The sequence below is a fragment of the Aureobasidium melanogenum genome (assembly GCF_000721775.1).
Source record: "Aureobasidium melanogenum CBS 110374 unplaced genomic scaffold scaffold_1, whole genome shotgun sequence".
Taxonomy (NCBI): Eukaryota; Fungi; Ascomycota; class Dothideomycetes; order Dothideales; family Saccotheciaceae; genus Aureobasidium; species Aureobasidium melanogenum.
This window is the reverse complement of record NW_024470053.1, coordinates 1,295,250-1,316,694: the sequence shown is the minus strand read 5'-3', so window position 1 is coordinate 1,316,694 and position 21,445 is coordinate 1,295,250. Positions and strand designations below refer to the sequence as shown.

General features: G+C 51.8%; 6 protein-coding genes across 6 annotated transcripts; 3 read left to right on the top strand and 3 right to left on the bottom strand.

Annotated features, from left to right (window-relative positions):
* Positions 1-26: 26 nt before the first annotated feature.
* On the top strand, positions 27-2,253 carry M437DRAFT_35973 (SSS family solute:Na+ symporter; the record flags this gene model as incomplete). The annotated part of the gene is made up of 4 exons (XM_041019354.1): positions 27-226; positions 285-613; positions 665-883; positions 935-2,253. 4 exons carry the CDS (start codon positions 27-29, stop codon positions 2,251-2,253), a joined length of 2,067 nt encoding a protein of 688 aa, XP_040884501.1.
* A 5,344-nt stretch (positions 2,254-7,597) lies between these two features.
* M437DRAFT_61880 (uncharacterized protein) lies at positions 7,598-8,071 on the bottom strand (the record flags this gene model as incomplete). The annotated part of the gene is made up of 2 exons (XM_041023995.1): positions 7,598-8,009; positions 8,040-8,071. 2 exons carry the CDS (start codon positions 8,069-8,071, stop codon positions 7,598-7,600), a joined length of 444 nt encoding a protein of 147 aa, XP_040884500.1.
* Positions 8,072-9,256: 1,185 nt separating this feature from the next.
* Positions 9,257-9,855, bottom strand: M437DRAFT_37388 (trafficking protein-like protein particle complex subunit 2; the record flags this gene model as incomplete). Its single annotated transcript, XM_041019619.1, has 2 exons — positions 9,257-9,608; positions 9,671-9,855. 2 exons carry the CDS (start codon positions 9,853-9,855, stop codon positions 9,257-9,259), a joined length of 537 nt encoding a protein of 178 aa, XP_040884499.1.
* A 219-nt stretch (positions 9,856-10,074) lies between these two features.
* Positions 10,075-10,744, top strand: M437DRAFT_37898 (uncharacterized protein; the record flags this gene model as incomplete). The annotated part of the gene is made up of 3 exons (XM_041019738.1): positions 10,075-10,124; positions 10,183-10,634; positions 10,692-10,744. 3 exons carry the CDS (start codon positions 10,075-10,077, stop codon positions 10,742-10,744), a joined length of 555 nt encoding a protein of 184 aa, XP_040884498.1.
* Positions 10,745-10,898: 154 nt separating this feature from the next.
* M437DRAFT_80120 (uncharacterized protein) lies at positions 10,899-15,806 on the bottom strand (the record flags this gene model as incomplete). The annotated part of the gene is made up of 1 exon (XM_041027290.1): positions 10,899-15,806. The coding sequence occupies one exon, from the start codon at positions 15,804-15,806 to the stop codon at positions 10,899-10,901; it is 4,908 nt and encodes a 1,635-aa protein (XP_040884497.1).
* Positions 15,807-16,652: 846 nt separating this feature from the next.
* M437DRAFT_37523 (uncharacterized protein) lies at positions 16,653-21,386 on the top strand (the record flags this gene model as incomplete). The annotated part of the gene is made up of 4 exons (XM_041019645.1): positions 16,653-17,441; positions 17,484-18,320; positions 18,798-19,867; positions 20,354-21,386. Coding segments are annotated over 4 exons (3,729 nt in total), but the record flags the coding sequence as incomplete, so codon positions are not given.
* Between the last annotated feature and the right edge of the window lie 59 nt (positions 21,387-21,445).

Below are 21,445 nucleotides of genomic sequence, written 5' to 3'. Positions count from 1 at the left end.
AATAGCATAGAGAACTCACAATCAAGATGGCTGAAGTTTTACTCAACCAAGCACACGGCTATGGCATCATCATTGGTTTATCCATCTTATTCTGCTTGATCATTCTCGCGGCTGTTCGTGTGCAGAAACGATATCTGTCCGAGGATAGTGAGCAGTCTGAGATGTTCATGGTTGCCAATCGTTCCGTTGGAACAGGCTTGACTGCATCTGCCGTCTTTTCAAGCTGGTACGTTGTGAACTCCCAGAGCTTTTCGACGGAGAGTAGATACTGAACCAGAATCCAGGATGTGGATCAACGAGAGCGTTATCTGCGCTGCTTATACCTACAAATGGGGCGTTGCACTACCAGTTTGGTGGGCATCGGGTCTTTCCTTCCAAATCGCTTTGATGGCTGTACTTGGTATAGTCGCTAAACTTCGTGTCCCATACGCACATACATCACTCGAATTCATGCGGATACGATACGGCAGATACGCTCACTGGATCTTTATTGTTCTGAACCTCATCAACAACATCTTCGGGTGTGGTAGTATGATCTTGGCTGGTGCTCAGTTAGTTACTGGCATTACAGGCATGCACATCGTTGCTGCTTGTATTTTGATACCTGCTGGTGGTTAGTCACCTCAACGCCGATATTGAAGTTATCATACTGATTAGCAATCAGTCGTCATCTACACTGCCGTCGGTGGTCTCAAAGCAACATTCATCACGGATTACCTCCACACTGCGATTGCTCTTATCCTCCTGATTTACTTCTCTCTGTCTGTTCTCACCAATGAACATATCGGAGGTATCTCAGGCCTCTACCATAAAGTCAAAGCGACAGATGACTATATCAAAGGAAACTACATGGGCTCCTTGTTGACCATGAAGTCGAAACCAGGTATGTCATTTAACCTGTCCACGCTCACTGCAACATACTGATATGATCCAGCCGTGCTTTTTGGACTTGTCCTGAAACTTGGTAACTTAGCTCTGGTTCTCATGGATACTGCATTCTGGCAAAAGAGTTTTGCTTCAGAGGTCGAATCGGTCGTACCCGCCTACGATCTAGTCTCTGTCGTCATCCTTGCCGTTCCTTGGTGTACGGGTACCATCATTGGGCTTTCGGCAAGAGCGATTGAGAAAACGCCCATCTGGTTCGATTACCCGAATCTTCTGACAGAAAAACAAGTCAATTCTGGATTGGTCATGCCTTATGTCGTCCGTTCCCTCCTCGGCAAAGGCGCAACGAGCGGTCTCTTGGTATTGATCTTCATGGCCATTACATCTACAGTCTCATCGTCTGTTATCGCTGTCTCGAGTATCATATCACAGGACTTTTACCGCTCTTACATCAACCCAAAAGCTTCTGATCGCAAAATCCTGAAGGTCAGTCATTTTGGCGTCGTCGGTCATGGATGCTTCATGGCAGGTTTCGCAATCATGCTGCAGTATGCTGGCGCCACGAACAACTGGTCGACATACTTTAGACCCATTGTCGCTTGTCCTGGTATCTTCCCTCTTATGTTGACACTTCTCTGGTCGCGACAAACAAAGGCAGCCGCCATCTTATCACCTGTCTTAGGACTTGCAGCAGGTATTGCGACATGGTTGAGTCTGTCATATGTTTGGGGAGGCACGATCAACATCCAGACAACTCAAGAACAACTGCCTGGTCTATACGGTGCACTGGTATCATTCTTCTCGCCAGCACTATTTTCAGTCATCATTTCCCTGGCACGACCTAGTAAATTCGACTGGAGGGTGTTCCTGAAGATCGATCTGATTGAAGACAACAGTCAACCCAGCACTTCTCTGCCTTCGCCTCAAGATAGCAAAGAAGATATCAACAAGATTTTAACAGCTCCTCGAGCGGTCCAACAACCTCTCACCGAGAAAGACCAAATCGCCATCGATTCAGAATCAAAGGCCGGGCTCGTCAGCCCTGCTTCATCGTTCTCCGCAAGAACTGGCAGTCTTGACGATATTTCCCACCCATTTAGCGAACAAACCATTCGCCACATCAAGAAGTGGAGGACCTATGCTTCTGGATACTTTGTTGTCAATTTGCTAGTCACGGTCGTGCTGTGGCCGGTACCTATGTACCGAGATTATATCTTCACGGTGCCTTTCTTCAAAGGTTGGATCGTTATGTCAATTCTCTGGCACTTTGCCGCTATGATGGCTGTCGTTGTGTATCCGATCTGGGATGGCAGACATGTCATCCATACGGTACTGCAAGGGGTCAGAAAACAATGGATCAAGAGGTAGAAAGTGGAGCTAGATAGAGATGGACGAAGGTCGTAGATCAATAGACGTTATTGCTGGTCCCATGTAGTAGAGACTGCTACAGATGAGCTATAGTAATGCATAGTATTTCACCAAGATCGATTTGTCACATTCAAGATATGAAAGAGTAATAAAGAGTAAAGATATAATAAACAGTACTTGTAGTTATAGGTAAAAGTTACAGAAATACTACTATACAGCATAGAAAGATATAACATACGAAATGGTTAGAAAAGGGAGAGGAAGAGGGAAGCACATTATCGTCATCATCCCAGCAAAACATTATGAAAGAACGCCGTCATCAGTTGTTGTTAATCATATCTTTACTTGCGGACGACCGTGGCAAGAGTGGTGGCGACCTCACGGCCATTAAGAACGCCGACTCCTCCTGAGACACTCGCGAGACCTCCGCTGGGAAGAACTCCAGCGTTGAGGGTGACTGTTGCGAGATTGCCAAGACCAACGGTGGCACAAACATTCAGGAGAGCCCCACTGCAAGTTTTGGAGACGGCAGTAATGGTGTTGCCATTAGTCACCATGCTAGTGGGCACAACCTGTCCGTTTGTGAGCGAAGGGAGAAGGGTAGCGCTGACACCTGCGCTAACGACACCTCCAGTGGGGTTGAGAGCATCAGCACCGAGAGTGATAGTTCCAAGAGGACCAAGGCCGAGTGAGACGCATGCATCAACGACACCACCGACGCCACACGACTGAGAGATGGCAGTGACAGTGTTGCCGTTAATGACTGTGCTGGTAGGAATGACCGCAGGTGCGGTGATGGTAGCTCCAATTCCTGCTACAGAAGCACCAGCACTGACGCCAGCGAGTCCTCCGCTAGTGGGAAGAACGCCAGCGTTGAGTGCGATCGTTCCGAGACTACCTAGGCCCACGGTGACACAAGCATCAACAGCAGCTCCACTGCACGATGCAGAGACGGCAGTGATGGTGTTTCCATTGATGACTGTGCTGGTGGGTACGACCTCACCGTTAGTGAGCGACACACCAGGGAGAAGGGTAGCGCTAACACCTGCGCTAACAAGACCTCCGCTGGGGTTGAGGGCATCAGCACCGAGAGTGATGGTTCCAAGAGGACCAAGGCCGAGTGAGACACATGCATCAACGACACCACCGACGCCACACGACTGAGAGATAGCAGTGATAGTGCTACCATCGATTTCTGTGCTGGTAGGAATGACCGCAGGTGCGGTAACGGCAGGGGTCGTGGCTGCGCCACCAACACCAACACTTGCTCCTACAAGGCCACCGGCACCAATCAAGCCCAGAGTCACTGTCGCGAGAGGTCCGAGGCCGAGAGACAGGCAGACGAGACCGTCGCAAGTAGTGGAGACCGCGGTGATTTCAGCTCCGGAGACAGTTGTGGGGGTCGCGAGCGCTCCTACACTGGCTCCAATCAAACCATTCGATCCAATAGCACCAAGGCTCACAGTGGCCAGAGGACCAAGGCCGAGCGTGACGCACACGGCATCACTGCAAGAGACCGATAGGGAAGTAACATCGGGAATCGAGACAGACGCGCCGGCAGTGGTTGGAGGCGTAGTTACGGTGGGGGAACCGCCAACACCTGCGCCAAGGGAAACAATACTGCCGTCGGTGTTCAGGGCACCCAGGGTCACGGTGGCCGAGGGCCCTAAGCCAATGGCCAGACAGACTAGTCCGTTGCAGGAGGCGGAGGTGCTCGTGATGACATCTCCATCAGGAAGTGTGGTGGGGGTGCTAGCGGTAGGGATAGCAGGGGTGATACCCGCGCCAATATTGATGATACTGCCGTCAGTGTTAAGGGCACCCAGAGTCACAGTGGCCGAGGGTCCTAAGCCAATGGCCAGACAGACTGCTCCGCTGCAGGAGGTGGAGGTGCTCGTAATGACGTCTCCTCCTGGGAGCGTGGTAGGCAAGCTAAGTCCAGAGGTAATACCGGAAACTGCACCGCCGACACCAGCTCCAAGGTCAAGAATAGTGCCGTCAGTCTGAAGAGCGCCCAAAGTTGCTGTCACTGAGGGTCCCAAACCCACGGCGAGGCAGACAAGTCCACTACATTTAGTCGAAGTTGCTGTGTACAGACCACTAGCACCGGAGTATCTGGTAGGAGTAGCTCCTCCAATACCGCCAAGGCCAAGATTGACTGAGACACCGTCCACAAGACCAATAGTAGCACACAGGTCGACCAAGCCGCCTCCGCAGCTAGTTGTGACAGCAGAAGGAGTCACACCGCTTGTGATCGAGGCAATCTCGCTAGATGCACCCGAGAGAATCGAGCTTGCGGGGTCTGTGATCTGGCTTGCAATAGAAGAAAGGACGCTAGAGGGGTCAACTGCAGTGCTGATGCCGCTGATTTCAGATGCCAACGAAGAAGCTACATTGGTAGGCAAAATCTCGGTAGGAAGTCCAGTGATTTGACTGGCGAGCGAGCTGAGTGCGCTAGATCCAAGAGATGCTGCACTAGACAAGCCTCCGACAATAGATGAGACTTGCGAGGGGACGCTTGAGAGTCCTGGAAGAGAGGGTCTTCTGCTTGTGAATGCAGGGTCGACGATAGACGAGATCAGACCACCGGGAATTGAGGTTGCGGTAGGCAGCTCCGAGATCAGAGAGCTCAAGGCACCTGTGTTGATGGCGGTGGCAGTGGACAGCTGCGAGATCAGGGAGGAAAGCTCGCTACCAAGAGCTCCAGTGGCAGTGGAGGCTTCGGAAGCAAGGCTGGAGAGAGCACCGCTAGGGATGCCAGCCGAGACACCAGCTGATGCGGTGACGCCAGCAGAAACAGGAGGCAGAATAGAGGAAGCTGCAGATGAGCGAACAGCAAACTGAACACCGTTGCGAGTAACGCCATTGGTCAAAGAGCTGTAGAAAGTGCAGGAACCGGTCGAAGGGTTGTACTGAGTTCCGAGACAGCGGGCATCAGGTCCGCAAATGGAAGCGCAGGTGTTAAGAGAGCCTCCAGCTTGTCTCTTCAGGACTGCGTTGCCCAAGTTCAAAACATCACCACCGTAGAACTGGTTGCAGTAACGGGTGAATTGAGAGCCCAAGACGGAGTATGTCGACTTGCTGGCGAATGGACAAGCAATCGGAGTAGACGAGGAAGATGCTGCGGAAGAGCCGCTTGCACGGGTGTTTGTGACTGGCGAAGCAATACCTCCTCCGTTGTTCGCAGCGGACGAGATGGCACTCACTAGCGAGCTGACTACGCCAGTAGGGAGCGATACGGATGGGTTGGCCAAAATCGAGGACAAAGCTGAAGACAAAGCAGGGCCAACAGATGCACCAGGGTTAGTCAGACCGCCAATTGCAGAGCTCAAAGCAGGGGCGCCAGTGACAGCAGGGTCCGAGAGCAGAGATGATGCGAAGGAGGAGAGAGCTGGGTTAGGAGAGCCTCCGACAGAGCCTCCAATGCCAACTCCAACTCCAGCGCCAGCGGTGACGCCAGGAAGGTTAGCAGCCACAGATGAGGCAGCATTGGCCAAAGAAGAAGCAACATTGGCGGGGATGGTTGCAGAGGGGTCGGCAGCGATCGAGCTCAAGAGGCTCGAGATTGCGGGTGCCACTGAGGCAGCAGGGTTTGCTGTGGAAAGGAAGCCAAGGGCAGAGGAAGCAGCGTTGGCAGCAGCTTGTCCAGCGGCATTGGGAGCAGAAGTGGCCTGGGCGGCAACCTCAGTTGCCAGAGAGCCGAGGAAAGAAGAAAGTTCGGCAGGCGCGCCTGATGCTGCGCCGGCAAGTGAAGAGGCTGCACCTGTGGGGAGGGCAGCTGTGTTGTCTGCGATAGAGCTCAACAAAGATGAGATGGCAGGAGCGACTGAGGCAGCAGGGCCTGCAGTGGAGAGGAAGTTCAATGCTGATGAAGCAGCAGCTGCAGCGTCTGGGCCAGCAGTGGCTGCAGATGCAACAGAGCTGAGAAGGCTGGAGAGCTCAGAAGCTACAGCAGAAGCAGATGGCGAGCTTGCTCCCGATCCACCTACTCCCACGCCAGCGCCAGCACCGGCACCAGCGCCGACTGAGCCAGAGCCCAGGGCATTGGAAGCAGAAGGGTTGAAACACTCAGCAACAGCTGATGCTTCTGTGGACAAAGCATCAACAGCAACCTCGATGAGATCACCAAGCAAGTTAATGTTGCCATTGTTCTTGATCTCAGCAATCACATCATCAAGGCTGGAGCCTCCAATGCTGTCAATGAGAGCCTGTCTCTTGGTAGGTATGGCCGAAGAGCTGGCCAGAAGCAGCGCGAGCGCCGAGAAGCCGGCGAAACGCATCTTGCTGGTCGAAGAAGAAGAAAGAGTATAGAAGAAAGGGGTTCGTCACCCGGTAGAAGAGATGGGTCGCTTGTTGATGAGAATAGAGCATTCGTCGGGGAAACAACTCTCTTGATATACCCATCTCACAGTGCTGGTCCACCATGTTGTGATCCAATCTCCAGACTCCATCAACGCCGTCTTCGTAGTGATCTGCGGAGGTTTCGTTATGACTATCGACTCGTTCATTAGATTGTTTCAGACGGTGGACCTTACATGGCTATAATTTATGAAGCAGGTATCGATATACGGTGCAATCATTGGTTATCACCACCGTTAACACAGTAAGACATCTCAAGGAAATTGATGGCAATCATACTGAACATGCAGTAGGGAGAAACAATGGCGGAAGGAATGATCAGAATCCTCAACGACGCTTTCTCGATCCCACTTTCCAAGCAATCACAAGGCCGGGTCTTGGAAGATGTCACGGCCCATGCCTGCGGGTCGTGGCTGAAAGCTGTGCCAGATGTGCTTCGTGGCCACATTAGGCACAAGGCCTGAGGTAACAATGCCCTCATTCGGAATGTCACCGTAAAAGTACTATCGACACACTAGGCACAAGGGCCTCGAAGCGGGGAGACAGGTGTCTCGCGAAGGGGTGGCTCTTCAGACCCTGTATGATTAGCAGCAATGCCGATCGATGTCAAAGCGAACTCTATATTAGACAAACGCCATAACGCTAGCGGACCCTGCTGCCGGATAGGTAGAAATCCGGCACAAGATGACGATATGTGGTCCGGCAAAGGAAGCGTTTACGAAGGAGAGCATGGCGATTCTCGAACGGTTAATCCCACACTTGACCTCTTGTGGCAGTTGGATGGAAATAGAATTCCACCTCAGGTTGCGCTATACAGATGGGCTTTTTACTAGAGGCTTGACTGATGCGGGGAACTGCGAAGGTTGTGTCTGTGAAAGTATATTCCAGAAGTCTGGGGTGAGTTTGATAGAATCGCTATTGCTGTAGAATTGGCTCAATTTCGGGGAGAATAGGTTGCATACCATCGTGTGTTGTCGTTATAATGTTACGTCAGATCCACATCTGTCCCAGGTGTTTGGTTCCACGATATGCAGGTCCATTGCAAGATGAGATGCTCGTCATTGTGGCTGATAGCCAAGGCAGTTTCGATCCAAAGATCTCTTGGAGGAACAAAAGTCGTTGTGGCGAGGTCAGTGGTGGTAATTGTGGTGGTGTGACTTGCTATACCGTGTGAGGTTGAGGTTCCCCACACCACGGCTTGGCCGGATAATGTCTGACACAGTCCAGCAGCAAAACGGCCACTAGCTATAAGCGACTCCATACACGTCCAATAGCTGCCTGTCCCGTGGCCGTCACATTCGACGGCGTTGCTCGGTCCTGTACCGTTTACATGTGGCTGCGCGAAGGAATTGTATAGGGGATCTGCAATAGATGAGGGTCCAATGCCGCGACCTCCACTTCGTGCTTTAGTACCTTATAGGGCATACGGCGGGTTATACAACGCAGCCACTTGCGCCATGGCCTCTGAATTGTCTCATTCCCCCAGGGAGTTTGATTTGTGTGAGCAGTGACTTGAGCAAGCCATAGTCCTCGTGTCTAGACAATTGGACATCAACTACAAGTCTCCAGCTTCCATCGTACAGTAACTGCTTCCCAGGCACAAAGTCGACTGCCGTGTGTATGCCGTTGATGTTGTGGATTGGTTACGCGGCTCAAGACAAGTGACGCCGAAGTTCGCGCATAACTTGCCAAGGGCGCTCAAAATCAAACATGTTTCGGTCAGCCCGAAGCAGCGGATCTCCTAGGAGTTGCTATCGGTTCGTATCCAGACTTGACATTACTGTAGGAATAGTGGAGGCAGATAGACTTCATTTCGTGGCGCTCACCAGTGAGCTGTGTCAAGAAGCCAATTTTTACGCTTAAGCTTATGGTGGCTCACGTGCAAATGCAATTCTGAGGACCTGAGCACGTACTAATGCTAAGTGATCATTGCAACTCACGAGCATTTCCAATTGCTCGTATAGCTACGAAATTGCCAGTGTATGAGAACTGTTAGCAAAGAGATTAGACAGTAAGTCGAAACAACAACTGTCAGGACAAAAGTTAGGATGAAGCTCAAGTAAGGATAAATTTGAATCAGCGTCCCTTGCGCATAGATAGAGGTATTCATGGGTTCCAGCCACGGGTCCTATACCATTCGCCGGCTGAACTTAATGAAACGAACCGTGATCGGTCATCGTTGATCTCTTGATGATTACAACGAGCGCTCTAACCTCGTCTGTCGATCATCTCAGTTCCGTCCGATCGAGACTGCCGCAAAGCAGATCACGGCTGGGATTGCTCTACCATGGCGTCTAGTATCAGCAGCTATCACCAGCAGCTAAGAGATTGGCGTCTGCTTCTGATATGTGATCTTGACGAGATGCGGTCCCTGATTTGACAAGATGTTCTCGCTCCCTTCTAGAAGTCAGCGACAGGGCGGTAGGATTTTCTGAGATCCATCTTGAAATGGGTCCACAAAGTGTTCTTGGTATCGAATCCGATAGTGAGGATCAGGGTTGCTCCCTCGACGCGACAATTGAGGCCTGTGCACGTGATGCCAAAAACCATGATTGATATGGCGAGACCGTGACATGAGAGTTCAGGTAACCTCAATAATGTTCAAGTCGGATCAGAATGGAAAAATGTCGTCTGTTTGAGCCGCTCAGAGATACTTTTTCGCAGCAGCGGCTACACGACCCCTGAAGACCGGACTGGTCACGGGACCATTGACGACATAAAATGGATTCATGATACATTTGATCCAAGCTTCGTATACGTCGGTCATGAATTGCCTGACAGCTTCTTCGGTTTGGGCACTAGTCGGGTTGTTGGCCAGTAATGTGCTCTGTCTAGCAGTGATTGAAGGATGTTGTCTTTGCGGTGCAGCAGCTGGGTAGGTAGAGTAGGTAGTAGAGGAAGGATCTGGATTCATGAGTAACATGAATTTAACATTGCCGCCAGTTATGAAGCAGTGTATGTGGTTGTTTTGAAAGCGGTCAACGTTCTTGAGATAGCTTTTATTCAAAGTCAGTTCAGACGGGAAGTGGTAAGAGCAGAAACATAGAAGTCTACACACAGTCCGTTGTTTCCCCACTGTACTTCTTCGACGATGTCGAGACTGCTGTGAACGATGAATTGGTTCATGTGTCTGGCCTCATCACGGAAGCGAGCAATGCCGTCTCCTCCAGCCTTGGAAGTGCCAAATTCATGTTCGAAAAGAGGATTGTCTCTTGTGCCGATGATGGTGAAATAGTATGACATTGCGTTGGTTGTGTGAGCAAGAAATTCGAGATTGAAGGCTGTCTGATAGAAAACAGACTTAAGGGTCTGATGGAAACGGAGCGCTTCCCCTTGTTGTTAGTGGTGGAGCGGAAGTCACGATTGATCGGGGAAATGTCTTGGCACCACCGAAGCGTCAGCGACGACTACGAATCTTTTGAAGATTGCGGCCAGGCGCATTGCATACACGACTAGACCATCATGTTTGGCGCATTCAAACCCACCTCGGCTCTATCAGGAGGTCTGCTCTGGTATGCGCCTCACCCTGTACGGATCGCACCAGCTGAAACCACTAACACGCGACTGCAGGAAAATTCCATGGCGACTTTCGGCACCGCAGAAGCTGCGCCAGCGTCGTCGCCTTCGTCGTGTCGACAACATTGTCTCGGTCCTCGATAGCGCACTCCAGAGACAGGTCCAGTCACAACCAGCTACTACTGCTACCAAGGGCATCGGCGCCACCCAGGCCACAACCGGAGAGCTCTCTCAAACAGCCCAAGGCCAGCGCTTGATGAACGCAGAGACCAATGCCCCTCTGAACGAGCTCAGACATGGCAGAGGCCCGAGGCAGGGTGACATTCTCAGCGGTAGCTTGCCCACGGGCACTGTTACTATGACCGGCGATCAAGCAAGGAAAATGGGCACAATCAAGCTTCTCGAGCGATGGAAGGCCGACATGCCCACCGAGGCTGAGATGCTGCCAAGAGATAAATACACTATGTTCGACCGCAAGGAGAAGAAGTACAGAAAGGGAATTCACAGTGAGTTGTCCACTTACAAGTGCGGGCATTACAGTTTTGCTGATCGTCTTCTTTCAGAGCTTCCCAAGTGGACCAGAGTCTCACAGCGCGTCAACCCTCCTGGTTTCTAGGCCATTTTTTATCACTTTCTGTATACTCTATGCATAGGGCGGCGTTTGGCCTTGGTTGGCCCCAGGTTTTGTACAAAAATATTACGTCAAAGAATGTTGCCATACTCGTCTCTCATCATGACCCAAGGCGGCCTGTTACGGTGTCTCAAGCCAGCTAGCTGTGTCTGCGAACAACGCTCTTACTACCCTCCGGTGGTCTTCTCTCGCCCAGATTGTGAAGCCTTTCTCCGATGAGATATACTTCATCCTTGATACGGCCTCTCCACCGACGCATTCCCTCGCTTAATTCCCACGTACACCACAATCCCAACATCTGACTTGCGCAAATTGGATAGCTGTAGCGATAAACCTTAGTGCGGACACTAGCGGATATTACGTTCGTGAGGTCCAACACAGAAGCGATCAGCGGAGGACAAATCAGGACGATTGAGAACAGCAGCAGTGTTGGCAAAACGAATGCACGAGTCGCCAATCTAGCGTTAGGGTTGGTGAATCCATCCCGGGTAATCATACGGAATGCCGCAGCTGGTCGGGAATTACGTGACAAGAGCAGCAGGCGTAATACCACTCTCCCGTAGATGAATCCGAGGGTCCAATCTTGAAGAACATGGAAAGTATGCGACGCCACTGCCACTTGCGCGGTCTGGGTCTCTGTGAAGTCTGTGTATGTTGCGTTGTTAAGGCTGACCTGAGCTCCCGGCACGTTGTTCAAAGCGGTACTGTCACTCTTCTGCATCATAGCTGCTGGTCCCATGTAGGTGCGAAGAGGCAAAATGATGTACAGCTCCAGGACAAGCGCAAAGAGAGACGGCACGATCACAACAGCAAATCCATACACATAAGCGGTACGGACTGAACGCCATGTTTGCTTGCTGATGCTGGCGCAGACAGCAGCCATATTTTGTCGTGAGGTCATGTTTTTGAGATTCTTGAGTGCCTTTCGTCCATTGAATAGAGATTGAAGCACTATTCCCAAAGCAGTAATGCCGATGGCGAAGTTGTAAAGATCATTGGGTGCGATATGGTCGGGGGACAGAATTGACATGATCTGTCGTCCAAAGATCATAGGAACAACAGTGACGCCAAAGCCCATAGCGATGGCGAACATCCACAAGCACGATATGAAGGTGAAAATTCGTAAGCGGAACCATGGCGGAATGTACACCTGAATGAAGTTCTCAGGTTGTCGCCCGTGTATGCCGTTGCTTGAATTTGTGCCATCTACTCGTTGATCGCTCTCGTCGACCTCGAGGAACACTCTCTCGCCCCGAGGGATCCTAACCTGGTCGGTGGCTGGTGCTCGAACGTATTTTCCGTCCTTGATGAAGTTCCCAGACTTTACAACGGTGCCCTGATCCTTCCAGGGGTTGAGTTTGCTGAGCCACGATTCTCCTTTTAGATGCCCTTCCTCGATTTCTCGTCTTTCACCAAAGAGGAATTGAGAGAGGCGTAGTGAACGTGCACAAAGCTTGAGCCATCTGCCAAAGACTTTTTCCATTCCTTTAGAAGGGAAAAGGTAAAGTGCCACGACGGGAGCAAGGAGATTATATCCTAGGAAGTCGATAGGGAACTCTAAATCCGCCTCTGGTCTGGCCCATCGAATAGGGAACACTCCAAATCTGGAAGTTCCCCAGATAGCACCACCGAGACAAACAATCACCAATCCACCATACACAAGGCCACTGAATGCGATCTTGCGAAGTTGAGTTGTGACACTGCGCTCCAAGACGTCACGGACAGGGTGGAAGGTTGGGTCGTCAGGATCTCTGATGAAGTAGAGAACACCACTGCGCAAGACTCTGCGGCACATGGATACGAAGAGAGCGAAGTGGAACATGTAGCAAGTGCCAATGAACCAATGCAAGAACACAAATAGCCATGGCGATCGGTTGGCGAAAGCAAGACGAGAAGCGACTGATGCATTCTCAAAGAGCGGAAGCAAAGCACAATCCAAGAGCATGCCGCAGTACAGTGGAAACACAAGCATTTCGATGCTTATGATCAAGATGACTTTGAGTACGCCACCCGCTTGCTTGAGAAGATCAGCGAAGCTCTTCTCGATCTGCTGTAGACCGGGCGAGCTGAAGAGCGACTCTTTGCGGAGTAGATACATGGTTCCGATCATGGCGAGAAGAATGTATCCAGCCAAAACGGCCAAGCAACGATCTTCGTTTGTCCAGACAGCCAGAGAGGGATCTAGAGAGCTGTCATTGTGCTTGACAGTGAAGGTAAAGGTACCATCAGTTACAGCTTCCAATAGTCCTTCTCGCAGCATCGTACGGACCCAGGTGTAGCTCGTTGTCGTATGCTGCAGTGTTCTCGTGGCTGTCTTGTTGACTATACTGAGCATGTCCGAGGCTGTCGAGTTCTGCAGATGATACGAGATGCCTGATACGCAACTGAAGATGAATCTTCCAACCTGCGCAATTTCTGACTTCAGATTCAGGAGAGACTGATGTGCCTGCATGGATACCATCAAAGGCCCCAGCTCCACTGGTCCGTCACCGTCAAATAATTCCGCAAGACGTGCGCCAGCGCCATTGGCTGCGTTGTGTGCGCGTTTTGCCAATATATCCACATATCCAAGGCCAAGTTTTGAAAAGACAGAACCTAACAAGAGTGAGAGCAATTGTGTTACAATTTGAGATCCAAAGTACGTAGCGGCACCACCAACATAGACAGTCACGTCGACAATGGTATCTGCGAAAGCCGAAACAATGCGCAGAGGGGTCATTACCATGGATGAGATTGGATCGCCGAGGAAGAGTAACGCAATCTTTCCGAAGAAGTATGGTACGCCAATCGCGAGCCAAAGGGTAGCCGTGATTAGGAAACCACAGAACACAGCTGTCTGTGCCAACCCAGCTAGAGGACCCTGCATGCCGATCAGCTCAAGGACACCTTCGAGGTCTTCAGCATCTTCAATAGCTTCGGCATCCAAGCCAGCGTCGGCTGCAGCTTGGAGAACCTCAGGATCCTGCGCATTTTCAGGCATGTGGACATGCTCACCACCATGGATGTGGACGAATGGTGGTTCTTCTGCTTCATTGCGGACGATCTCTTCGTCGAAAACACCAGGCAAAGGATCGGTTTCCTCTTCAATGACGATATCAGCCCAAAACCAGTCAAACAATCTAGCAACTGGGCCTTTGTGTGGTTCATCAGGTTGTGTCGGTTGAGATACGAGGTTTTGCTCTGGTTCGGTTGGCGCCTCATCAGGACTCTCTGCTGCCCGCGGTACGGCAGCTGAAGATCCTTCTCCCAAGATTTGTTCGACTGCTCCATGTGAATCATGCGACGTGACTTCGTTGGTGGAGCTCTGATCTATTTCTATGGCGGCAGTCTCAGACTGAGACTCTGTCAAATGGTTTGGCGCTGTTGTGATGACATCATTCGTGTCCTGGTTGTCTTGCTGATGGTCCGTGTTGAGTTGGGTTGACTGCGAAGTTGCTGTAGTATTCGATGGTTCTGAGGAGGAAGCCGTGATGGATTGCCAACTTCCGCGGCTGCTATTGCCATCAACTTCAGCATCCTGGTGGATACTGCTTTCAAACTCATTTGAGGACTCTTCAAGTGACTGTATGACCCTCTGTGCGTGTGATGATGCGTCTCTCGGAGGCATTGTCGGTCGTCTTCGTAACTCGCTAGGAATGTCATCATCTGTACGGTGTTCAATCTCGGATCCAGAAGGCGCAGGACCTGCTCCAGGGTTCTCGTCGTCGGACAAGGCAATCTTGTCCTCAGGAAGATTGCTGAACAACATGTATTTGGTTTGGTCTTCGTTAAGCAGGAATTCGCGCCAGAGATCTCCTTCGGTTGGGCCTAGATTGTCCAGAATAGCCCATAAATTCCGTGCAATCTCAGGCCGAGATATACCAGAATCCTCAGCAAGTTTGATTTGTTCGAGCAGCTCCTCGGTAGCCTCCTCGAATCCTTCCATGAACTCCTCATGATCTTCACCCTCGAATTGATGGGGCACTCCTGCATTGTCCATGAGGGTTTCCATGGCGTACCAACCGATGAACTCAGTGCCCTGATTGTCATCATCTTCAGAGGCTTCACCTTCGCGAGGAAGCTGCTCAAAGATATGCCGATACCGCTCTACTGCAGGCCGAAGGTTCTCATCTTCCAATGCGGCCGCCTCGAGATCATGCAAGCGTTGAGCAGCTCGTTCGGCAACATCCAGTTGCATTTCTGCATCGCGGATATGTGCGGCGGCATTGATTATTGGTTGTTGTTGGACAACCCACTCGCGGATCAGAAAAACAAGGATGAAAGCAACCACGACATTGATGGTGATTATGTCGCCCTCGAGCACATCGAGGATGAAACGGTTGAGCCAGATGTGAGAGGTCAAATTATTTACAGCTTTGACGTCGGATAACAAGCTAGAATAGGGCGGTACGAATGAGGTTTCGGATTGTGTGTGTAACGAGGAATAGAGGGCGGGTTGGCTGAGGGGCTTTAACGGGTAGAACAGGGTGCTCACTAGGAACTTTCCCAGACTCAGGCCGAAAGGCTCCTTGTCGGGGGAAGTGCCGCTAGCAGAGGTCGAGTTATCGTATTGTCCAGCAGCATGAGCCATCTTGGCTAACCAGGGGTCTCTTGCCCAACCTGCATCCAAGATCCAGAAGAGACCTCTCCATGACCAACGAATACACCATGGCAGCACGACGAGCCAGACAAGAGCAACGGTAAGAGCGCGAGCCCATGTCAAGAGGTAGTTCAAGGTGTGAAGACAGGCTTTCTTTGCGAAAATGGGCAGCGGCAGGGTTTGAGGCATGTGCGAGTCGTAAAGTTTTGTAAAGCGGAAGGGAGTCTTGCAGAGCTCGCAGTGCTTCTTGTTGGAATGCGATAGCCACTCCATCAAGCAGTCCTGATGGACGAACTTGATGCTGCCACTGCACTTGCAGGGGTAGAAGAGTGGTTCGGCAGCAGAACCCTCGCTACGACATATCCTGCATGTATCGCCCTCGGAAGGCGACTTGTCGTTGGCTTCGGTAGGGTCGAACTGCGGATCGTTCATGATGTCCGGCGAGGACGCGGGGTCTGTGGCCGACATTTTGTGATGGCGTCAATGAGGAAGCGAAGAGCTTAGGGAAGGCCGTCAAGGCGGAGGCGGATCTTCAAGGCGACATCTAAGGTGAAAGAGTCGAAGCTGATAGGTAGCGGACGACAGTGTTGTTGCAAGGTTTGTAGGTGGGTGCTCTCGTACACAACAAGATAAAGTAGAATGAAACACCGACTGTAAACGATCACCGTCCGTCAGGGACCTACTCGGGATGGATCCGGACACACGTGAAAGCGCCAAGAACACGGATCGGACAGATGCTCTTCAGAAGGTAGCTATTATGCTCACGACAAGACGTCTCAAGGTTCAGCATCTATCTTCTAGTTACTTGATCAGATTCACAGTATTTGATGTTTTGCGTGCATGCAAGCAGAAGTCGGTGTAAAAGATGTATAATTGTATGCGATAGCGACAAGTGAAGACTGGGAGCGACCCTGACGAAGCAGAGTTCAGCCATAATGACATCAAGCCGCATTTGCACGCGAGCAGGAAGCGCAGAACCAAGTTGGAGCACAAGCACAAGCTGCCCGGTTTGCTTGTCAATCTCCCCTGACAAGCACAACAGGCTTGTGGTATTAAGACAAGTTCGCCTTCTGTCATCCGCATCTTCTTCCTCTCTCCGACAAGCTTCATGCAGGTCTAACCTCTGTCTGTTGTCACCATGGCCATTCGAAACGAGAAGGCGCCGAACGGCTCCATCTCAACATCATCAACAAGAGGCCGCCAGGTTAAGAGACGGGGCTTTTTCTCGCGACTCATCAGCATAGCTCTGAGGTATGCCTCTGATCTGATCTAATCTGGCCACTGAGCCCTGTCATTTTTTGCTAACTCTGCTGCAGGTTGTCCATATGGTACACGCTCCTCACGGTCGTCTTCCGCTGCCCGTCGTCGCCCAAACAACTCACCAAAGACTCTCCCAATGTTTGCGAGCCTTACTTCCAACTAAGGGACTTTGCCGTTCCTCACCTCCAACCCTATTATGATACCTATGCCTCGCCTTATGTTCAACAAGTCCAACCCTACTTTGACCGCGTCAGAGAACAGGCCTATGTTCCCGCTGCTGCCTTTGCTCAGAAGCATGGTGCCCCTCGTGCCGCCCAGATTCAGAAGTATGCCACCAATGAATGGAAGCGATCAGTCCGTCCTCAGCTGGACGTCGCTCGCAAGCACGCCCTGAAGCAGTACGACTCTACCTTGGGCCCTCACGTTCAAAAAGTTCAAGACGCCATCTCCCCCTACTACACGAACGTCAAGGCCTTGGCCACTGACTTTTACGAACTCGAGTTGCTACCCGCCTACAAGCACACTGCTCCCTACGCAAAGAAGTTCTACGGCCAAGCCCATCGCTTCTCCGTCAACACTGCTCTGCCTTACGCTCGTTGGGGCACCGACTTGACTTTCACTTTCGTTCGCCGACAGATTTGGCCAAGAATCCAGGTCCTTTACGGAGAGAATGTTGAGCCTCAAATCTTCAAGATCACCCAAAGACTTGGTCGTTACCGCGACGAAAAGAAGATTGAAGCCGCCGTCGAGTCCGCCGAGAGTTCCGCGTCTTCTTCGTCCTCTTCCATCTCGTCAGCCGCATCCGCTTCCTCTACCGTTGTCGCTAGCTCGCCCTCAGCCGTGGTCTCGAGCGCTAGTTCCGTTGTTGAGTCCATCATGACCAAGGCATCTAGCGTTGTCGCTGCCTCGCCTTCAATGGCACTTACTGAGGAAGAGCCTAGTGCTGCCGAACAATTCTCCCAGGATTTGAAGGTCTGGGAAGAGCATGTCTCCATTGCTGTGCGCGAGGGACTTGACCATCTGCGCGAACGTATCCAGGAGATTTGCGACCGCCAAGTCGAGACCCAGACCAATGGTGTAGGCCAAGCTCTGATCGTCCAGATGGAAGAAGGCTCCTCGTCGGCATTCAGAAGCCTCAAGGCCAGAGTTGAAACTGTTATTGAACATCTCCCCGAGGAGCCTTCAGAGTCTGATATCTCATCTGCTCAGGACTCTATCAACAAGGAAGTCAAGAAGGCTGGTCAGACTATCAAACAAAAGGCCCAGAATGTCCGTGATTGGAAGCAAACCTTTGATCAAGACATCACCCGTCTCATCGAGGCTGCCGCCAACTCCACTCTTGAAACTATTGATAACATCCGTGACCTTCGTCTGCAGGAGATTGGAAGACGTTGGGCTTCCAACGCTGCTATCACCCACAGGGACTGGACTAAGTACAACGACCTCAAGAAAGCCTCGAGCAAGGGCCGTGACGAGGTTGCCGCTCTCGCCACCTCGAAAGAGCTCACTGAAGCCAAGAAGGGCGCTCACGCAATCGAGGAAAGAGCCATGGCTATTGCTGAAGACGCTGCCAAAGAGCTCGCCAGACTCAAGAGTGTTTCGCAGTGGAAGCTCGAGGCTAGAGATTCGTCCGATGACTTTGACACAAAATACGCACCAGCTGCCGCTGCTAGAGTCAAGCAACAAGTCGCCGAGAAGATGGCCGATGCCAAAGAGGCCATCGTCGGAAGCTCTCAAGGTACTGTCGAGTCAGCAACATCAGTATTGTCCTCTCAAGGCTCTCAGGTTGCCTCCAGCATGTCCGCCCAAGGATCGCAAGCGGCCTCGAGCATTTCTTCAGAAGGCTCCCGAATGGCGTCCAGTGCATCTGAGGCCATCCTGGGAACAAGCACTGGCTCTGTGGAAAGTGCCGCATCTAAGGCGTCAGAGAAGGTTCTCGGTTCCGAGCAACCTACTGTCGAGAGCATTGCTTCCGTTGTTTCCGAGAGCGCTAAAAGTGCAGCCACTGTCGCCTCAGAATCTGTTCTGGGCACTCAGCCTGGTGTCGCAGAACAGGCCGCCACCAAGGTATCTGAGGCTGTAGTCGGTCGTGATACACCCGTGATCGAGAGTATCTCTTCTGCAGCCAGCTCAGTCAGTTCGCGAGTTGCCGACCAGTCCCTTGATGCTGAGATAGCAAACAGCCTGAATGCTGCAAAGTCTGGCGCATCTTCTGCTGCTAGCCAAGCTTCTTCCAGCGTTGCCTCGATTGTCTCAAGTGTCTCGGCTCCGTCAATTGTGTCTGAAGCATCTTCTAGCATTGCCTCGGTCGTATCCAGCGTGTCAGCTCCGTCAATCGTGTCCGAAGCATCTTCGAGCATTGCTTCAGTTGTGTCCAGTGCATCAGCTCCATCAATCGTTTCTGAGGCATCTTCGAGCATTAGCTCAGTTGCCCAGCAAGGATCATCGAGTGCGTCATCTGTGGCATCTCAAGTGTCCGAGAGTGTATCCAATGCCTCTGAGCAGGCTTCTAAGAAGGTCTGGGGCGGAGCTATGGCTCAAGCAGTTCCTTCAGAACGTTCCATCGTCCTTGACGACGACATTGTCGACGATGAGTACACGTACTCAAGCAAGCTCCAGGACATCCTTGGAAAGGCTGGCAGCCAGGCAAGTCAGCTCACTCAAGCAGTTCAGGATGCTATGAAGCCTGCCCCTACCCAGGGCAGCGTCGAGTCGGTCACTTCTCTTGCCAGTGAGCAGTATGAACGGGCTCTATCTGCAGCAAGCAGCGTCATCTTCGGCACCGAACAAGGTGTTGGAGAGTCCCTGTCGAGTGTCGCCAGTGACAGATATGCCTCTGCAGTTTCTGCTGCATCGAGTGCTATCTATGGTGAACCTATTCCTGCCACCAAGTCTATTGCTTCTCAAGTTGCCTCGGTCGCAGCTTCTGTCACCGCCGGCGCTAGTAGCAACATGGACTCTTTCCAGTCGTCGGCTGGCTCGATCTACACTGAGGCTCAGTCTGTCTACTCGAACTCTATCGCAGACCCGATGCAATCTGTTTACACCAGTTCCATCGCGGATCCGGTGCAGTCAGCTCTGTCTTCAATCTCGTCGATAGCATCTTCAAGACTCCAGGAAGGTCTTTCATCCGCAAGCGCTCAGTTCGAACATGCCAAGAGCGCTATCGGTGCTTCACCAACACCAGTCCAACAAGGTGTTCTGGCGGATGCTCAACGCAGATACTACGAGATGGTGGGTTATGCTTATGACCGTTACTCAGCCTTCGAGTCAGCTGGTAGAGACATGGTTGCGGCACGCCCTACATCTACCTCGGGATATTCCGACGTCCTCGCTGCTGCCCAGAGCCAGTACAGCAGTGCCGTTGACGCCGCTTCAAAAAACATGGACAGCATCCTGTCATCGGCACGTTCTGTTGTCAGTGGCACCACTCAGTCTCCAGCTCAGAGCTTGATTGACCAAGCATCAAGCCAGTATGACGCCGCGACTTCGAGTGCCTCCTCGTACCTCGTACTTGCTTCATCCAAGGCTAGCGAAGCTATCTATGGCACTCAGCCTGCTATGTACGAAAACCTTCTTGCCTCTGCTCAAAGTCAGTATGATGCCGCTTACAGCGCTGCAAGCTCCACCCTGAACAATATTCTTGATTCGGCGAGCTCTACTGCTGGGGCCGGTTTCGACACTGCGTTCGAACAGTACGAGCTAGCAGTGTCTGCTGCTGGTGAGCAGTACTCAAAGGCAACCGTCATGGCGAGTGAGGCAATCTATGGTACATCGACAGGTTCTGCCGAGTCAATCGCCAGCGCTGCTAGCACTGCTATCTATGGAAGTGAGACACCATGGACGGAAGCCGCTGCTTCGCAGGCAAGTCAAAACTGGGAGATGCTGGTCTCCAAGGCCAGTGAACAAGTTTACGGTTCTCCTACACCCTTCTTCTCTCAGGCCAGTGAGTACGCTTCTCAAGCTACCGTTGCTGTGGTGGAACAGTACGCCGCAGTCTCTGCCCTCTTCGACGAGCTCGTCAATGGACGCGAGCCAGAGTTCACCGAAAGTGTTTGGAGCCGCCTTCAATCTGCATATTCTACCGGTGCTCCTGCCATCGCATCTAGTGCATCGAGCTATGCTCAAGACGTTTACGCCAGCGCATCTTCATTCTATGAATCGGCCTTCACTCCCCCACCAACCGTCGAGGCTCTTCTGGACAACGTCAACGAGCAGATTAATTCTGCAGTCGACGCCGTTTCGGCCCAGATCTACGGCACTACAAAGGGTAACATGGAGCAGATGACTGAAGCTGTTGGCAGCGCATACAATGATGCTGCATCTCGCGCCAGTGAAGCTGTCTATGGAACCACTACTGGTTATGCTGAAGCAGCTCAGAGCCAAATCGCAGATGCTGCTTCGTCTGCCCAGCAAGCTATCAGCGAAGCCTTATTTGGAACTCCCTCTGCCACTGCTGCGGCAGCCAGCATTTACACATCGATCGCATCGGTTGCATCGGAAAACCGTGATGCTGTGGTTTCAAAGGCTGTCGAGCAGTACGAGGCAGCTACGTCAGCTGCCAGCAGCGCCATCTATGGGTCCGAGAAGGGCGCTTTCGAGAGCGCTCAGAGCAGACTGTCCGTTGCCATGGCTAGTGCATCTAGCAGACTGGCTGAATTTGGCGAGACTGCAAGCAAGGCAACCGATGAGTCTGTATCGAAAGTGGTAGAAGCTGCTCAGGAGGCTGCATCATCAGCGAGCAGCGTGGCTGAATCAGTCAGTGCCAGAGTTAGAGACGAGCTCTAAATGCGTGAGTGAAGTTGAAATGATGATGCAAGCATGAAGAAGACGAGAAGGAAATAGAA